The 19,734-nt window shown below is 38.1% G+C and overlaps 1 protein-coding gene across 1 annotated transcript; it reads right to left on the bottom strand.

The window, feature by feature from the left end:
- Positions 1–545: 545 nt before the first annotated feature.
- On the bottom strand, positions 546–4,692 carry emc (Basic helix-loop-helix domain-containing extra-macrochaetae). Its single transcript, XM_013317076.1, has 2 exons — positions 4,245–4,692; positions 546–1,173 (listed from the first exon to the last, which is right to left on the bottom strand). The coding sequence occupies exons 1-2, from the start codon at positions 4,626–4,628 to the stop codon at positions 1,129–1,131; spliced, it is 429 nt and encodes a 142-aa protein (XP_013172530.1). The 5' UTR covers positions 4,629–4,692; the 3' UTR covers positions 546–1,128.
- Positions 4,693–19,734: the final 15,042 nt, after the last annotated feature.

The raw sequence follows: 19,734 nt of genomic DNA, 5'->3' as shown, positions 1-19,734 counted from the left end.
ATTTTAAATACTTTTTATTTTTAGATGTTCTGATTAATATATAGTAGTTTTCATTTGTAAAAATCAGTGCAAAGATTCAAAATCGAAACAAAGATGAAATTACTGACAACGAATTGTAAAGTCTCACAGAGATACAGTTTGTGACGTGTTTGTGGTGAGGTGGTGGCGTGTGGTGAGCGTGTGATCAGCCTGCCGCTCTCACCACACCCCAACCATGCTATCAACGATACAATTTGCCCGACTACGCATCCTTCAATAACTAAAACTATAACAGTCTATTAAAATCATAATACGCCATAATAAGAATCATATAAGATAATTAAAGCATTTTCCCCTTAAATTCAAAATAAAATCATAATAGTTTTAAATCGATAATTTGCCTTTAATTTTTTTTATATAATTATTTTATTTTTTTCATTTTACATACACTATGTACATTACTCATACTCGGCGCAAGATTTAAGTTAAAAAAAGAACTCTTGCGTCCAGAGCACTCGCATCCAAATAATTCAATAACTCTAATAGCAACAAAATCGCCATGCAAAATCACACTCGTGAATTTAATCAACTTAAATAATATAATAAGTGAATCGACTTTAAATCGATTCACGTCTTTGATATAAATGGAAGCATCGTTTAGAAACTAAGGACCTAGAAATGATTTAAATAGAAAATAAGATATTAACATATTAAACATGTGCATAATACTCGTAATATGTCCTCAAGTTTACAATATCGTTTGATACAAAATATAGTGATATATAGGTGGCTATAAGTGTAGATGTTCCGCAAACCACTCCATATATATTTACAAATTTGTTTACATCCATTTCTCTAAGAACTAGTAAAGCTTTGTACAAAAAAGAAAGGCTATCAACAAAACAAGCGGCCGCGAATGCCGCCATTGCATTGCAATGCTCAAGTCTTCGTGTAATGCCACAGATTAATTAAATTAACGTAGTTTATTGATCGTAACGAGATCGCATTAGGATATCATCGCGAGACGATGTTCACTGGAAGTGGCGCGAGTCCGCCGCTGTACAGGTACGGCCCCGGCCCTCGGCGCTTCGTCCCTCGACGTTCACGTTTCACCATAAATAATAACGTCCTTATAAACCTAAGCGTCATTTAGCACGACATCGGCCTGTCCGGCTGGTCTTGTTTTTCTGGAGTCTGTAACAAAGAAAGTGGAAGGTTAGTTGACTTCATAAAATTAGCTTGCCATATTTTAAACAATCATGTCCAATTAAGCTTTCATTCCCTCGAACGTCGTACAGTCAGCGATTGGGACGGGTACTATAATCGGACGCCACATACGCATCCCGCCCGCCCGCGTCCGGCCATCTGTCACCGCATATGCGCTATTTCATCACCGTTTTTAATTAATTAGCGTACTTACAATGGGTTGGTTGTTTGCTACCCTAATTTGAGCGCGGACATTGCGACCAATTGGTCTATTAGCCACTCCACTGCGACGAAGCCGCGGCCGTTTAGCACTCGATCTGCAATTTCGCTGCAGCTTTCCAAGTATCGGCAAGTGTTAGATTACCGTTTCCCGTCCGCTCACATCCGCGCCGCAGCCGCGCGGCCGCACGTGGCCATACCCTATTTACGGATACGCGACGAAGGGAGGGCACACACACATGTCCTAAACGCGAGACTGCGAGAGCGAACACGTGAAATCCCTTTATGAGAAGAGCATTGTCGGCCGGATAATGAATAGGTGCGTCGCATTTATTTAGCTATCCGCCACCACGTGCGCCGGCGCAGCTGTGAGCGACCGTTACCCGCACAATGGCCGCAATCGATCGGTGACGGAATTCAGGCGATCGGCGAAATCGCTGCACGTGTGCGAAGTCCACAACCGTGCCGAGCGAGGCAGCGTCGTCTACACCACTGTCGCGGTTTATCATTTCGAAGAAGCGTTAAGGTAATCGTAAAACTTTCACGGGCGCGATTTATGCGCGCCACGGGGAGACAAAGACGTAGAGAGGAGCGACACAACGGCGTGGGCGCGGACACCTGGCCGCTCGTTACCGTCGCTGGCGGGGACGCGCGCGTAGGCGCACTGACTCCGCGGATACATTTATCTGGCTTCGTTCCTATCCGAGACCGATCCTCCGATGCTTAACTTATTTATTAAATTGCCATGTATTTATGGCCCAACAGGGCTACGTTTCTTGGGGTTTCTTAATTGATTTCGAAAGGCGCCATGCGGGCACTAATTGGATGACTAAGTGCTGTTGACTCACGTAGCACGACCTCTAGAGGATCCTCTGTTGCTTCACGTACGAGCGATTAACATCGATTTGAGATTGAGTACGACGGATATTATTGGGGTAGCGCTACAATAGAAGTCGACAATAAAGGGGTGTTTGGTATTAAACGCTAAAGCGTGTCGATTAAAGTACTCAATGCTTATTGTGGTCGGGATGAAAAGGCAAATGATAATTCGCGAGGGAGTATATTTTGACATTTAGGAATCGTGAAGGCTAAAAGGCATATTGAGCAAGAGATAAATGAAATCTGAATGTCTTCGCCTTCATAGAGAATGTTTAAAGCGATGCAATGTGCCTATGAGAGTTATATGGCAATCAGAGTCGTGAGAGTACCCGGCGAGTATCGTGACCGCGCGGGCGCCGATGCCCCCGGAGATACCGCCGCTCGCTGCCGCTTCACGAGGCACGACGCTGACGGCTTGGCACGATCGCTCCAAGGCTTTGTTCTTTTTTCCAACTCGTCTCGTTGTCCGATATCGAATTATACGCGAGCGCCAGCGTCCTTGCGAGATTTTATATTAAATATTCTAGAATGCAGTCACATTAATCGACATTCCAACGGTTCCTGTATCGTGTAGGCGTTGTATTAGTAAATAGCCTAGGCGCCCGGAGACTAATCGTGTTTTCCGTGCAACATAGATGTATAAGTCATGATAATTAAAGTAGTTCGGTGCGTAAGTAAGAACGGTAGCGATTCAATACATCGGACAAGGATAAAGGTAATTGACAATTACCGGCAGCTGTTGCATTGCACGTGATCGGTAACTAGCCGGCCGCTTATAAACTGACGTCTATAAAGCTGCAAGTAGCAACGGTTTATTACAAAAAGTCGTAAGAGTTACGAACTATTCGCAATATGTAGAAATGCGTTTAGATACGGTTCTTTACTTTGATTGCTCGTTAGTGAAATGAGTATTGCATACGATGAGATGTTATTGCGCATTTATTCAGCGATAGTCATGCAGCAGCAATGTTAGTGTGGCGGCTCGTGTCTCCTAAATCACCGTTCTGAACACTTCCCTCGACTGCAACAACTGGCAGTGATTAAAATTTACGGCGAGACAGTACGAGCACAGCGGCGCGGTGGCGGCGGCCGTGTGGACGAATAAATCCTGCGGGATGCACCTGCCGCGGCCGCCGACACCGGACGGTCTCGGCTCGCCTCGCCCGCCTGTGCACTCATATATTCGAGTGCACGGAAATGAACTTTGACAGTACATTAATAGTGAACGAATGACGAAACGACTCCACGCAGGTGTGAAACGGAATGTTGAACGAGGCAACATAAATATGTCGTTGAATATTCAGATTGTATGTCGGTACATGGTCGTTTACGCGGCGCCGGCGCAGGTGGCCGCGTTTCAAGGCTGAAATTCAAAGCGTTCGTCACGCGTGCGCGCCTAGCGGTTTATAATGCGCCTGCTTGTTTACCGGAGTCCGCTGATTTCACGACGGTATGACGTAAGCCACAATAGAACAAACAAACCGAATAACCAACAATCGTCAATGAGAACATCATGCCCGTCTCAACGCGAATAATTTGCTTTCGAATCTTGCAATACTATAGTTCTTTTTTATGGAATCAGATCTTGTTACTTAATAAATAATGTTGTTCATTTGTAAAGATTTTATTAAATTTGTGCGTAGCCACGTGTTGTGAAACTCAGCATCTCCGCTCTTACCTTCCCGCGCTTGCGAAACGCGCAGGTGCACGCCGCAAAAACATCGACACGGCCGATTTCATTTACTTTTTATGCAATAGTGTCTATTCGTTCGTCTCGCCACAACAACTCTTTATATAAATTAAAGCCTGAATCAGTATTTTCATCTATTATAAAAATGGATTTTCAAATCACATTTTGAAATTGTACATTAAGTACTTTGTCGAAGTTTTGATATTATTTATGTAGATTAAATGGTGATATGAAAGGTAAGGTGTGAGGTAGAGAGATTTGATTGACTTACCGTGTGTGTGGAGTGGTGTTGCGTGGGCTGCGTCCTCAGGATGGTGTTGGGCGCAGCGCGCACACCGAGCGGGCGTCGTCGCGGTCGGGGCGCGGGCGCGGGGGCGGGAGAGCAGGGCGCCAGCGCGGCCTCCGCGTCGAACTGCCCGACAGCAGGGTGGTTCTCCAGTGCCGACTGCAGGTCGCAGATGTAGTCGATGACATGCTGTATCACCTCCAGCTTTGAGATACGCCTGTTCTTCGGCATGAAGGGCACCAGGTCCTGGAGTTTTGAGAGGTACATCTGGATCTCAGCATTCTCGCCGTCGCGATGCCGCTGCACACGGCCGCCTGCGATCGCCGGCACGGAGGCTCCAGTCGCGCACATCGCCGTTATGGCTTTCATCTCGAGGGTCACTGAACACGTACACTATAACGTAACACGAAACACGTGAGCTGCGTGCGAGCAGTGAGCGAGGAATGAGGAGATGCGCGCGGCGACGCGGTATTTATGTGCACGGGTGGGGCGCGGGGCGGGCCGCGACGGCCAATGGGCGCGCGGGGCGGGGGCGCTGAAGCCTGATTTTCCCGTGGCCCGCTCGCCGCGCCTCCCGCTGCCGCCGGCCCTGGCTAAGGCCGTTGCGCTCATGACACGCACTTTGTCCTGTAAGCTTGTTTGTTTTGAGACTACTAAATGTTTTCTTCAAGAATACTTCTTTGGTTTTAATGCACGTGTGCCGCTTCGCTTTAATAATTAATGATACACACTGTGAAAGTGTATAGTAGTACTACGGTGCCTGAGGATAGAAATATTCTATAGAGAGGTTTGTTTTAGTCTGTACGTTACTCATGTTAGGATAGGTGAAGACCAATTAGCCTGAGTCCAACACATCGGACATGTAATTTCCATTTCTGACGATGGCCCAAGGCATATACTTCACTCAAATGAAAAACACACAAACACAAAAAGTGATCTTTGTTCTGAAAATACGAATACAGTCAGGCGGATAAAACTTATATGACGTAGCGTAGTATATGTCATACAGCGAATAAAGAGGAAACTTAATAAAAAGCGAATAGAATTAAAATGATTATACTATTTAGTAACATCACAGACAGCCTTTACGACTTCCCAGCAAAATAATTAAGGCTCAACTGACTTCTTAATACTTATTTTGATGTAAACTCGTATATCCTTCCTGCTTAGACTCTATGTGTACCTATTTCGATTGCATTTAATAGTAATACTTGGACAAAAGAGCTTTAAAAATCAGTGCGGCGGACATCAAAGAGTTTGATGATTCATCAATCGAGATTAAATGTAAGACCATATTACGGCTATTTGTGTTTTTCCATTTTGGCTCCGCGTATCTAAGTGTCGGAACAATCGGACAGGCTCGGGTGCAGGGGAGGTAGGGGAGAGCAGGGGAGGCAGGGTAAGGCAGGGTAACAATGGCCGTACGTGCTGGCATCCACTTGCAACGCTCCCACGCGACAGGTCCGTAGGCTGTTCTCAATCCGCGGGAGATCAAACTTAATAGGGTATACGCAACTTTTCTGACGTAATTGACTAAAACCAATTTAAACATCAAGTGAAGTGCTTTATTCTATAAAACATTAATGTTTTTCTTTATAAAACATAAATGTAAGAAAAACCGCAATTTTATTATCTAACTCGTTATTTTTGCTAGTGTTCGTTATCTTTTAGACTCTATAAATTTATGCGAAAGTACAATAACATGTTTATATACGCTGCAGTCCTGACAAAGGTCCAAGACGACCACACAAAGAGGTCCGAATCGTAATAATAAAGCGTTAGTCGTAAAAAAGGCGCAGTCGGCAAAAAGTCACGAGTCACCTTGAAGACGGGAGTAAAGAACCTCAGGTAGTGGATTGCTTCATCTCAAAACAAGCCCGCTAATGTTAAAGCCATTTAATAAATTGGACCGGATAATTTTAACGACCCTCAAAGTATCCTGAAGGCCAAATTTTTTATAAAAAAACATATAGCCATGAAAATGTCGCCTTTGACCATAACCTTTTTAGGCTTATTTGATTTATAAATACATAAGCTGTCATCCGCAACTCAATCTGCACGGTAAAAAACTTAATTAGTAGCCTATGTGTTCCTTCAGACTATATTCTACATATATGCCAAATTTCAACGACATCCATGCAGCCGTTGAAGATAAACCTTAAAACAAACATTCCTTGGAACATTCGGATTTATAATATCAGTAAGTAAATATAGAAAGTATGGAAAGTACATAACAGTTGTCAATGCCTTTTTAAATATAATAAAAGAATTTCTGTACGTTTAGTATGTTGTTTAACCTTCATCACTTGTACTGGTCAGAGAAAAATATTAGATCATTGGATAGGCACAAACTTCCTTCGAGATCTTTTCTCCGACTAGATTATTGACCTTTGAATCGAACGGTGAACTAGTGCTGTAAATAAGTGTTTATTTATATGAAATAAGATCGGCGATGTTTATTTATAAAATGCTTATTCCCACGGATCCAGTATTCTTACAGGCAACGAGTGGGATGACAAGTTACAGTCCGACATGGCTCATGTTATGTGGTCACAGATAGAATTTCAATCAATTCTAATGATGTTCTATAAAGGAACAATTTTTTAAATATTACTTGATCAAATAAGAAGGAGCTTAATATAATTTGAAGGATAAAGACCGCCTTTAAATCTCAACTTGATAGGTACGTAATCATTTAGTTGAAAGAATAGCAAACCTTTTAAAGAGGAGAATCTTTAAACAAATAGCCTGTTCTTGATGATAATTAGACAACTTTATCTAATTAAAAACGATAGTAGGTATTTAACCTTGAAATTGGTCTAAAATAATGGCCTAAAGATGCCTAATTCATTTTGAAAATGTATAATAACTCAAATAAGTTGCAAAAAGCTAACAATAACGGATGGATGGCGGATGGAATATTTGCGACATGAGATGTACAATTAGCCAGGTGTAGATGTATTTGGCCATTTCATGTCAAAACGTGTTTTCACGACTACCTTCGCAATTAGATTCACTCGCAGACAATTTGCCTTACCTGTGAATACATTGTCCGCTCACGTACTGACCGGCCTTTGTATAATCTTTGAAACCCACGCCGTGCAATTTGTTCAGGAATATTGTTTTAGATGGACAGGTAACCTCCATTGTTACGTAGGCGACAACAATTATAAAAACACTCAAGAAAAAATATTACGGCGGCGTCACAAAATAAAGACGTATGCACAGTGGATTTCAAGATAAAAAAGATTTCCTAACATTTATTTGGGATTACGTTTATGTGTATTTACTTACTGTATACGAGTTTGTGTAGTTATTAGTAATTTGTTAAATTATATTTAGTCATTTCAACTAACAATTAGAGCCCTTTTTCAGTTGTCGCCCGCGACAGTTTCAGTAGTATGCCTATGTTTTCTTCCAAGCTTTGTTTTACATCTGTGTATTTCATCAAGATCCGTTGAGCCGTTCTGGAGATACCTTCTAACATACATTCATTCATATATCCATCCATCTAAACTTTTCCATTTAATTTTTATTAGTAGTAGTAGTTTTTTATTAGTAAGATACTGTTACTCTAAATAATATGACTAAACCATATACACTTGTATACCATTAGTCTGGCCGAAATATAAATTAAATAAATAAATAAAAAATAAGTCAAACTATTTACGCAAATCCAAAACTCAATAATTAAACTGTATGGTACCTAACCCTACTCTTTATTAACATAGTGTGCATTCACCTTAAGCTCTTAAAACATAAAGGATGTCATTTCGTCAGGTGCTTTTATTGCTTGTCTAGGGATGACCAATAAAAAAAAAGTTCTCTCAAATTAAATTTCACACAGGTGTCATAAACGGCGTTTATGGTCAGTCCAGGTAAATTATGATTTAATTTTAAGCACGTTTTTAAATGTATATTTAGAGTAACGAGAAAATTAAATACATAACTATGATTGTTTATGTTCAAATATTTAAACGATGTTCACAGAGGATAATTACAGATGTATTTATTTACATGAGGATAAGGATTTATTTATCTTACTAATATTATAAATACAAAAGTTCAGATGGATGTATGTTTAGTTAGTAGACGGCTGAATAGTTTTTAATAAGTTATTTGTCATTATTTTAGTATTTTAACCGATTTAGTAGAGCGGTAAAAATACTAGGCATATTTACGATTACTTATATAACAGAAGAAACATTTTTTTGGAAATGAAATCGATTGTGATTTCATTAAGGTTTACATAATATAAGGGTGAGGGAGAGAGGGCGTCGTGCGCGTGTCGTGGGAGTGCCGCGCGCGTGTCGCTCCCATAGCGATCGCGTGCTGCCCTCTATAGCCGTTTCACTTCGAACATTTATCGCATGCACTCAAAACAATACCTCATTGCGTGTTTTGTTCAACTTCACGACTCTAATTGATATTCTTTGCCTGCTTTTGTACGTGATCAACAATCGGCTCTAATATGGATTCGTACTAGATTGTCATTTTCTAGAAAGTTTTATTCTGCCTTTAAATAAAAATGTTTATTTTCTTTATATTTTTTGGTGTTCCTTTAGTTAAATATAGCGACATTTTTTAATTGATATTAAAATATATTTTGCCTTGCCAATGTATTTATGCATTTATTCGTTCCATTTTGACCTCTAGTAGTCTAAACGAATCAAATGATTTTAAAGTTAATTTTTGTTGAATGTTATTAATTGATCTTTATGTATGATAAATATGATAAAGTCAGTCGAGTTTATACTATTTGATGTATATATACATCTTCTTATACGTAATATTCAATACCCGAGTTTACCATTACTGTACATAATTTAGTTAGTCGCAAACCGTCCGTCTCGGCTATATTGGTTTCCAATATTACTCCTTCGTGTGCAATTATTGACAGAGCAAACAGTTCGAGGTTTCGATATGAGTCCAGGGTCCCACGGGAGGGCGCGAGAAATCCCATAATTCGGTGAGTGCAGGTGCGGACTCATTACATTTGGCCACGTGCCGCCGCGTGCCGCGATCTTATATTGGGTTTTGTGCCGCGGATCGAATGCCCTGCACGCACTCCCAACAATAGCTTCGATCAAAGATAAATAGGGGCTTTGACATCTATGTAATATTGAGATTTGTGAGAATGTAGCTATCATACACTTGTAATAATTCTGCAAAGAGATTGATATGCGAAGACGCCTATTCGATTACGTGTGTTTCATTTGGAAATAGCGTCGAAATAATAATATGTACTTATTTTGTGTATGTATTTATTTCGTGTAATATTTAATAGATTTTTTCTAAGAAAAACTAGTTTTAAAACTTATTCTGGACGTCTTTAGAATCGATGACTCTTGCACGAAGTTTCTTGTAAATCATATTTCACGTAGGTTCAGGTTCGTTGCCAATTATTTTGGAATTTTCTTGCGTGCGGTGAATTTTTCATCGTGCCTGTATAACTGTGATTAAACAATCAAAATGAGTTGTGAGCCTTGGGTCGGAGTCAGGGGCGAGTTTCCGATGAGAAAGGCCGTGTTCTCGTGTGAGCGGAGGCGGCCTGGGAACCAAGGCACGGGTCACAGGTCGCAGGGATAATTATGGACGCACCGTCGCGTCGGCCGAGCGCGGGCGCATCGTAACCAATTGCATTGTGTAGTCTTTGATTTATTTTAGTTATATTTTTTATTAAGTCATATAATTTTAAGTAAGTATATTACATTTTAGCATTATTTTATTTCGAACTATTGGCCTTAAGGTTAAGGTAACTTGTGTGTTCAAACATTTTGTTACCTTGATTTTAGATTTGAAGGTTAAATAATAATTAATGCTTCAAAATTAAAAGATAAAATACTAATATAGCGAGTATAATAAAATATTTAAATCCATCATAAGCCTAAAAGGCATTTAATAATGCAGACATCCGCCCACGTGCAATGCCAATAAACAAATGCGCGGCAATCGGCGTAATGAAGACGAGGGGCGCGGGGCGGGCGGCAGGGGGACCGTCACGTGACCGCCACGTGACACCATTAACATTCTCTGTTCGAACTGATGGGGGTGAATTTAGTAGCTTCTGTAGTACATATGTATGTCTTCCATTTTAGTAATTAATGAAATTGTAGCTATTTTATAAGGATTACATCAACTAATTGCAGCATATGCTTTTTGTTTGCTTTGAAATTAATTGTTTTTCCCTAAATAATCATTCAGTGATATTTAATTTCACCGAATTGTGGTTGTAAAGATCGACTGAGGTTAGATCGATATAAACTTGTCGAAAAAGTTTGAAATCGTTTAAATTGCACTTCTCTTTATATTAATTAGTTGTCGGGTGGTATAATACAAATAAAAATAGGTAAACTTTCTGTTTAAATTATATTGAATAAATCACTATATTCAAAAGAAAAGCCCATTGCAACGTCAAAACGAAACTCCCACAGATTTATAACAAAAACCGTGTCGATTTTCCCACAATCGTTACAATAATGAACGCTGGGGTCCGGGGATCAGTGGATTGAAGCACCCTGAACGCGGGTCTGACGTCACCCCAATCATCAACCAGTGTAACAAAACCTTTCGACCAACGAATCACTAGTAATTCGTCAGTGTATTGCAACTATAAAGTCTAGCGATACGGGAGGTCATTGTATACTGGTTGTTTCCGCTATATAGGGTGTTGTGACACGGCGTGGGAGCCGCCTCCATTGTGGTGGCACTTAACTCGGCTCTGATAAAGGAACTATAGGACCATTAGCCGGATTCGCTTTGCTCATTCGTTGTCGCTGATAAATGAACATTGGATTATGATACGCGACTGATTTAACTGCACAAGCTGTAGTGACGCGTGGCTCTAGACTCTATGATAACACAATACACTGCATTATTTATTGCTGAATAATTCTAGTATTTTCAGGTTAAAATCATGTGGAAAAATTTAGAAAAAAAATAGTAAATTAATGAAATTTTACTCTAAAAAAGGAATCATAAAGTTTGATCTTATTTTATTTAATATCTGGATTATGTACGCAATATTATATTGGGCACAAAAATAGGACATTATGTAATTCCTCATTAAACGAATTATATATACGTTATTTATTATTCTTTAACGTTTTGTTTTTGAAGTCATTAAAATATGTGTATGATCGAAATGTTCAAGGTTAAAATACTCAAGAAATGTTCACGAATTTTGGCATTTGTTGCGAATATAATAAAACAATAGTTTGTACGGTAAGCATTGGATTCAAGTGTGTACTCAGGAAGGCGATAGTCAAACGTCAGGCTCGGGGCGAAAGCCAGGTGCGTGTAATATGGGGAGCGATATCTTGATTCACTTATGAGGGTTTTATGAATGTAAGAGTTTTTTTTTGAGAAAGGAACGCCTTTAAACCTCTGGCGTCAATTATTCGTGACCCTAATTGCAGATGATGCGATACCGCATTGTGATCGAGTTGACGCCATTATTGGTCTATTGGTTGTTTTTTTTAGCTCTTTCGATAATATGGTTGTTTGTAGTTTAAACTTTTTTATTTATTGTTGTATTTTATGTGTTTCTTTGTTAGTTTCTCTGATGTTGGTGCATTGAAATGTAGACGCGGATGTTTGCATCAATTCTTATCGATTGTAGATGTTTGATATGAGGGTACTGATAGCGTTATTTTTATTTGCTGCTGTCAAAACGGTTGCTACCAACATGATGCTTTAAATTCGATGGTGGAGTATAAAACATACGAGATTAGTGTAATGATAAAGCGTTCACTATTTCAATTTAACTAAGCAATTACTTAATTAGGCTAGTCATTACTCAGTATAGACACATTTCAAATCTTCCCAATGTTATAAATGCGAAAGTTTGGATGTACGAATTGATGGATGTTTGTTAGAAGATACCTCTTGGAAGGTTCAACAGATCTCAATGAAATTTGCTACAGATGTAGAACAGATAGTCTGGAAGAACACATAGCTGGACGGAGCCGCGAGCGACAGCTAGTTACATTATATTTTTGGAATCTTAATGGTCTCATAATGTTGCGATTTATTCGTAGTATCCGATTAGCTCGTAGTTAAGTATACTATTATAAAATGTTTTAAATGCATTTTATTTTAATAAAATTTTGCCTTTTACTACTTCCTGAGTCTAGCTGATTTGTGATAAGTCAGACATAGATGTCAATCCAGCCCCTCTAACAGTTGCTTATGTGAATCCGAACGCGGGACTTTTCACACCGGCGGCAAGGCGACTGCCGCACGGCTGCCGCAGCTGCGCTTGCGTCGACAGCTGCCGTATGCAAACTCCCTAACACATTTTTATTATCAACATAGCAAATCCCGACAATGTGCAATGGGCGTTTTATAGATCGTATATTAGCACCGATATCTGGTAGCTCCGCCTGAAACCTAAAGAAAGCTCAGCTCGAGAAAGTGTTTCTTGATGTTTTTATGGATCAGTTCTCACGCAATAAAAACTCGATGTTCAGTTATTTACATTAAAATAAAGAGTTTTATGACCAGTAAATGAAAGATAATTTCATATGCAATTTGCAAATACTAAACGTATACCGACCCAACTTAAATGTTCAATTAATAGTCTCATAGAATCATAATCAGCACTTAATACATCACTAAGAAAATTCACGTTGACTATGAATACGATTATATACCTAAATAGTTTTTATTTCACGAATACACACCTTTAGTACTAACGATCTATCCTTCCTAAGGTTTCATAAGTAAGTCGATTACGTAAAGAAGCCCTTATAGAAACTTTTACCATATCAAACTTAGTTATCGTTTTGAAATTGGAACCCCGTTTAAAAACTTACTGCGAGTTTTCTTCTTTTATTATTACTAATTATACATCAATATATTACGTCATCTAGGGAATCATTAAGCTATAGAACTGCAGATACTCAAAAGGCTTTGTAAAATAATATTTATAGTCGAATTCTATGGAAATGAGAAATCAGATTTAGGTATATTATGAAAAAAATCCGACACTGTGCCGGTGTATCGGCGCAACACTAGCCTTATTAAAATGACAACGTTTCTGTCCCCTCACTAATCAATCTGACACTTGACTTGGTAACGAAAGCGCGCCATTCGCTCCAAAGGATCCTAACTAAAAATGTCAAAAAAAAATCACATATAACCGACTGTCATTTGTAGTCTATGAATTTATTTTAGGAAGTTTCAGAGCTTAAATTGATGATATAAACATGTCTATTTTTAATAATTCTTTGATTACAGCTTTAAAACATAAAATTATTTAGAATGGTTTGTTGTTATTTCTTATATCTATTGAATTCGACCATAGATACCTTCCGATATAACTTATAATACAAACAAAAGCATACATGTGTATTTAAGTCATGATTATTAATAAAGAGTGCGTAACAACAGCGGAGCTCTGGCTAAAAGTAAAATGTTTTCAGATGTCTGACAGATGGCGGTGCGGTGCGCTGGCGCACAAGGCGTCGTTGTGCTGCCGCTGCGATTGTGCGGCTATATCCGTACAGCACGTGTCCCGCACAAGCTGTAAAACATCACCATTACCTATTTGTTAAAATTAACCAAATCTATGACCTACTGTCCAACCCGCTATCAAGATATCGAATCTAAACCTAAAGCTTACTACTAAACCTTTGTTGCTTACTTGCTTCGTACGTGCATAATTCAAAAGCAATTTAATTAATAGCTTATGTGTTCTTCTGCAAGATCCATGAAGTCGTTCTGGAGGTGGCATCTAACAAACATCCATACATTCATCTACAACATTCGCATTTATAATATTAGTAAGATAAGATGTGTCTAAAGGATATCAATCCAAACTTTAGACTCACTCCTACTGCTTATTATAGGTTAATGCTTCATTGGTGAAAAATCTTCCTTGCGTTTTGACTCAAGTTGAAAATATTTTGTAAACAATGCCGTTATACTTCAGGTTCGCTAAGCAAACATCGCAAGTTTAATCATGTTATCTTTAATACTTGAGTATTTGAGATAGTTAATTATTAATACTAAATATTTTTTGCGTAATCATTTGGACATGACTTCAATGTATTTCTCGGAATGTGATTTAGTCAAAGCTGCGACGCATGTACGGCTGCTTCGTTATCTTTTAGCGTTAAATTAGTCAATATTGTGACAACTTTTCAGACAACGTTTATTCTTTTTAGATTTTTAAACAAAACACACGCAAAAAGTAACAGCTTTTTCCTGGTAGAGGAAACAAGATTAGCTTCCCATGTCGTCGCATTCTGATGAACAAGATTCGGGTTATTGAGAGATAATAAAACCATACGACTTATATTACTTCTTACTCTTACTACCTTGCTAAATAAATACGAATGTTTAGATGGGTGGATTAATGGATGGATGTTTGAAGGTACCTCTAGAACGGCTGAACAGATCCCGATAAAATTTAGCATACATATATAACATAGTATGGAAGAACATATAGGCTACTAATTATGTTTTTAATTCCGAGCGGCCAGAGTCGTGGTCGACCGCTAATATAATTATATTTTAAGTCTATTCCAATTTGCTTATCTTAATATCTATACCGTTTGATATAAACGTGGTAAGATATTTTTCCAGGAGGTCCACAAATATACCAATCGTCTAAAAGGCTGAACGTACAATTGACCTAAATTTATAAACTAAGATCACGCTTTTGTTAAAAGCGAGAATGGCCCAGTGACAATCAAAACGGTCGAGAGGGGCATAAACAATTTTGATTGAAGCGTTTGATCTTACAAATGTAAAGATGCACGTGAGACGTTTGTTACTATTCGGCCGCTGGGCCCCCGGCATTCCGGCTGATTAATGACGCCAACATTGTGTCAATATTTGCATAAGAAACGCTCCGGAATGGAACATATCGCGCCGCAGATCTCCTCTCTGACTTACATTACTTTGATGACTTTCATCTTAAGTTACAGCCCGATGAAGCACAATCAATTTTGAACCTCATTTTTATTACGGTTAGATTCATTTTAAACGTACATGACTGCTTTTTTAAATAAAACACTGTAATATAATATAGTACGGTTGAAATTGGCAAATCTTTGCGTGGAAGTGCGTCGTGGTATACTCAGTGGACGCGTCAATAAAAATATTCATTGGTTCACACTCTGTTTAACAGACAATGTAACAGTCGTATAGGTGAGGTTGTACAGAATTACCAAATAAATTATGATAAAGATTAAAAAAACAAAAAAAAAATCAAAAATCCTTTTTATATAGGTACTACTATTATATCCTACCTATTTTCAGATAGCAAAAAAAAAATGTTAATAAAAAGTATATATTTTTTTTGGTTTATTAATTTGTACTTTTTTAAAAGTCTTTTATTTATATGATATCTACAATATATCTCAACAAATTATAGTATATATTATATATTTCTTCTGTACACATTTAAATTGTCTACAAAAATTGCCATCCCTGAAGTTCGCTCCGACTAAGCGAACTCGTGATTGACGCGGTGAAAAATGACGCGGGAACATTTTGAAAAATTACCGCTCTCAAGTCGGACAGTTGAGACCGAATGGGATTTTATTACTTGCATTATTTAATATAAAATCTCACAAAGGAACCGGATCTATATCGGTACTATCTTGCTTTGTTAGCACCTGATTAGGGCGATCGTGTCGTATCGTCTTTACAATGTAGAGATGTAATTTATCTACGTCTTATTTTCAGCGTGCGTAGCGATTCAGGATAGCACAATGTTATTTTTGGTAACTTTTAAATTGATGACTCTACTCGTTTTATTTACTGCGTTGTTAATGTAGTGTCTGTAATTTGAAATACGGAAGGATAAATAGTAGCTAAATATGTTAATTAAAGATATTTCTAAGTTCCACCGAATTACTTAACGTTTATTGGAACACTAGCTGTTGCCCGCGACTCCGCCCGCTAAGAATTAAAACAATTAGTAGCCTATGTGTTCTTTCAGTCTATATTTATGCCAAATTTCAGCGAGATGCATGGAGCTGTTCTGGTGATACCTTTAAACAAACATCTATCCACCCAAACATTCGCATTTATAATATTAGTAAGATAAATAAAGTTAACTAAATTTGTACTTATTACCAAAAATGTAGAATATTGTTAAACTTTTAGTAATTTGAATCAATATATAATTTCTCATTAAAAATATTAAACAACATAAATTAACAATCCTGATAATTCAAGTTAAAATAAGACGAATCGTCTACTGATAATATAAATAATGAATCCAGTTCGTAGTTTTAATGTAGAACATGTATAGATAACTGAGTAATGATCTGAGTAAGTAATGATCGGTGTCTCGAAGCTCTTTACTCAGCAATAAGCAGCAGATCTAATGATAGCAACTAATATACATTGCGGGGAATGATTTGTAGGCGACCGTTTGCCAGGTGACTGGCCGAGTGTTGCAATATCATTTTACATTTTTTGTCTCCACGATATTTTCAACCAGATTTATTTGGCACTTTATACTTTATGATTCAATTGCTAGATAATAAAATAAATTCGAATGTTACGCGCATTATAAATGTCTATGTGTTAGTTTTAATGCGCACAACGATTACAATTTGACTTAACGTTTAACCAAGAAGTTTAATTATATTTAAATCGCAACTAAATATATATCGATAGATTTAACAACGTTTACAATGTAACACGTTCTAACACTAAACTACACAACAATAAGGAAACACGATTCGTCTTTAACAGCGCGTTTACGATCATCTGCGGGTGTATCGGCGGAAACGTTCTATCCACATTTGGCGATCACCTTTCTTTAGAAAGCGGCAAGCTAGTTGTAAAACATTACATAAAACATTGTCGGCATGTGTTGAACAGTTCCCATCATACACGTGCACCTCGGGAAGGTTGGTTGCAAATCTGTTCGGCAGATTGTCTGCAATCAACAGTAGCGTGCCACATGGCATACCTTGCTGATAACGCATGTTTATGGCCCCGTACCTTCCGGAGGCGGTATTATCTCGGTATTGTTCGTTACGCACCACATGTTCATAAACTTTAACAAAAGCGCTGTACTTGTGATAGGGGATTATTGCCATATCGGACTTTTACAGCCCGAAAACACATGTTTTATTAAAAACTTTTTTCAAATGTATAATTAAATTTCTGTCTGGTAAACACACGTTTACCAACACGTACCAATGTGTTTTTCGATTTCTGATCTACATATGTACATTTATCCGACGTTCTTACGGTGAAGGTGATGGAAAACATCGTGATGCAACCTGCACATATCTGAGAAGAAATTTAAAGATATGTGTGAAGTCAACCAAACTGCACTTGGCCATCGTGGTTGACTATGGCCTAATCAACCTTAATTTAGCCTCCGAGCCCCTCAGTGGAGACGTATAGTGAGCTGATGATGATGTAACACACGTTTATTAGCGGTGACAGTTTTATTATTCAAAAAGTATTCCTTCATAAAAGACCTTATTTAATTCAATTACCACAACCAGACAGGATTAAAGAGAAGTAGTAACATGCGCTTACCCTCAGACAAGTGAAATTAAAACGGATGTTAACTCGACCGTCAATTCCTTATGTTACGTGAGATGGGGCTATTTCTTACTCTTTGTATGTGAAGGTTTTTTTTTTCATACACCTCCACCTTCCAACTTTGGACATCGTTGGCGTGCTTTAATAAGCGAGGAATATGGACAGATGTGGCCGGTAGCACTATCTGTGTAATGAGAGGCCGCGAGCGATAGTCCGCTCCGCAATCTAGACCGAGATTAACTACTACTGTTCAATCACGGCATATGCACGCACTTCACGCTTTCAACATTTATTCATATTAAAATAGATAAGTGTGAAATTACTGTGAAAATAATCTACGGTAATTTTTAATATCATATTGTTGTATTTTGCTCTAGTAACCTGTGTTTCTTGCCTTTGTATTACCAATTTAAATAAATAAATAATATAAAAATTATTTTTATTTTATAATTCTTAAGATTCTAACCTACCCCAATTTAACCAGATAAATACTAAATCACAAAATGGTGGAACATAATTAAAAAAAAATTAAACACACATTTGTGTCTACATCCTGGCTTTCACGGATACTATGGAGATGAAACTACAACAACGTTGGCAAATTAAGAACTACAATAGGACAGGTGTTCCCGTATAGATTAATGGCGTCTCACATATATCTTAGAACAAAGATATTGTAATTTATAAGATATTAGTGCAATGTATGTTATAAAAGCGCATAAATTCATCAGAATAATCTGTTTGTGCACACGTGCGCACAGCTGCTGCGATGCACGTGCGCCCGCCTTGATTTGTGCACCGCCGCCGCGCCAGGTAATGCGGGAATTGTCTTTCAAATATACGCCCAATTATTTTTATTGTTTTTCATCAGTATATCTTACTAATATTATAAATGCGAATGAAAGTTTCTTAGGTGTTAGCTGAACAGTTCAACGGATCTCTATCTTGTACTCTCTCTAATCTAGAACATTGTTTGCAAGAGCGCAAAGGCTACTAAGTTTTTTTTTCGCGCAGATGGAGTCGCGGGCGACTGCTTGTACATAATAAACAGCACAATAATAGATTATGGTTTGCTGAAGGATGTATTTTCGTTAGATAAGACACTCATGAATAAAATAATTGTCTTATTAACTCGGTAAATTTGTAAGAAAACGTTGTGTTTTATAATTATGAGTAGTTATTAATTATGACAGCAGTTGGCATCAAGATGTGAAATATGGTATACGAAATATCCATTAAAAATAAGAATTCCAGAAAAATTCTATCATCTGCGCAGTTGCGGTGTTGTAAAAGTCGAAAAAGTTTTACAATAGTAATTTAGTAACAATCGAAAGGAATCAAGTTCAAATAAGAACCACGCCACGTGTTGGATGAGGTTATCGTAAAAATAACTGCTCCATCCTTTCTCTTAGGCAATGTTCTCACGTGCACGTGTGCTGCAGAATTTTGGGAAATCTTGTCGTAGGAGCAATCTGTCAGGCAGATGGCGGCGGCCTCTTCAAAGTTTTCAGTGCCACAAATACATGATTACGAAATTCTTACTCATACTTCGTTTGAAAATATCATTTCCTTGCTTTATCTTTTGTTCCATGAAGTCTGAAATATCATTAGGTTTTATTTATACAACAATAAGCTTACATAAAATAGCAATCTGTTCGCTTTTCATCGCGTTCTACGTGCGTAGACTAGACTTTGCGGACAAACTTGGCATTTTATTAGAATTTATCAAAAGCATACTGGACAGAGATAAGAAATAAGAAATGGCTCGGGCATTATTAAATTAATCAGATACTAGTAAACATAGTAATAGTATAGTAATTACAATTCGAAGTCACAAAAAAATCCAATTTTGCTTATTCCAACCAAGGGCGACCAGAGTGACGGATAGACGCGTGTCGCGTCCAATCACGCAGTAACTCTATCGCCACATTCATGGCCGACATAATCTAGT

The sequence above is a fragment of the Papilio xuthus genome, unplaced genomic scaffold, assembly GCF_000836235.2.
Source record: "Papilio xuthus unplaced genomic scaffold, Pxut_1.1 DF826945.1, whole genome shotgun sequence".
Lineage (NCBI taxonomy): Eukaryota > Metazoa > Arthropoda > Insecta > Lepidoptera > Papilionidae > Papilio > Papilio xuthus.
This window is presented reverse-complemented; position numbering and strand designations above follow the sequence as displayed.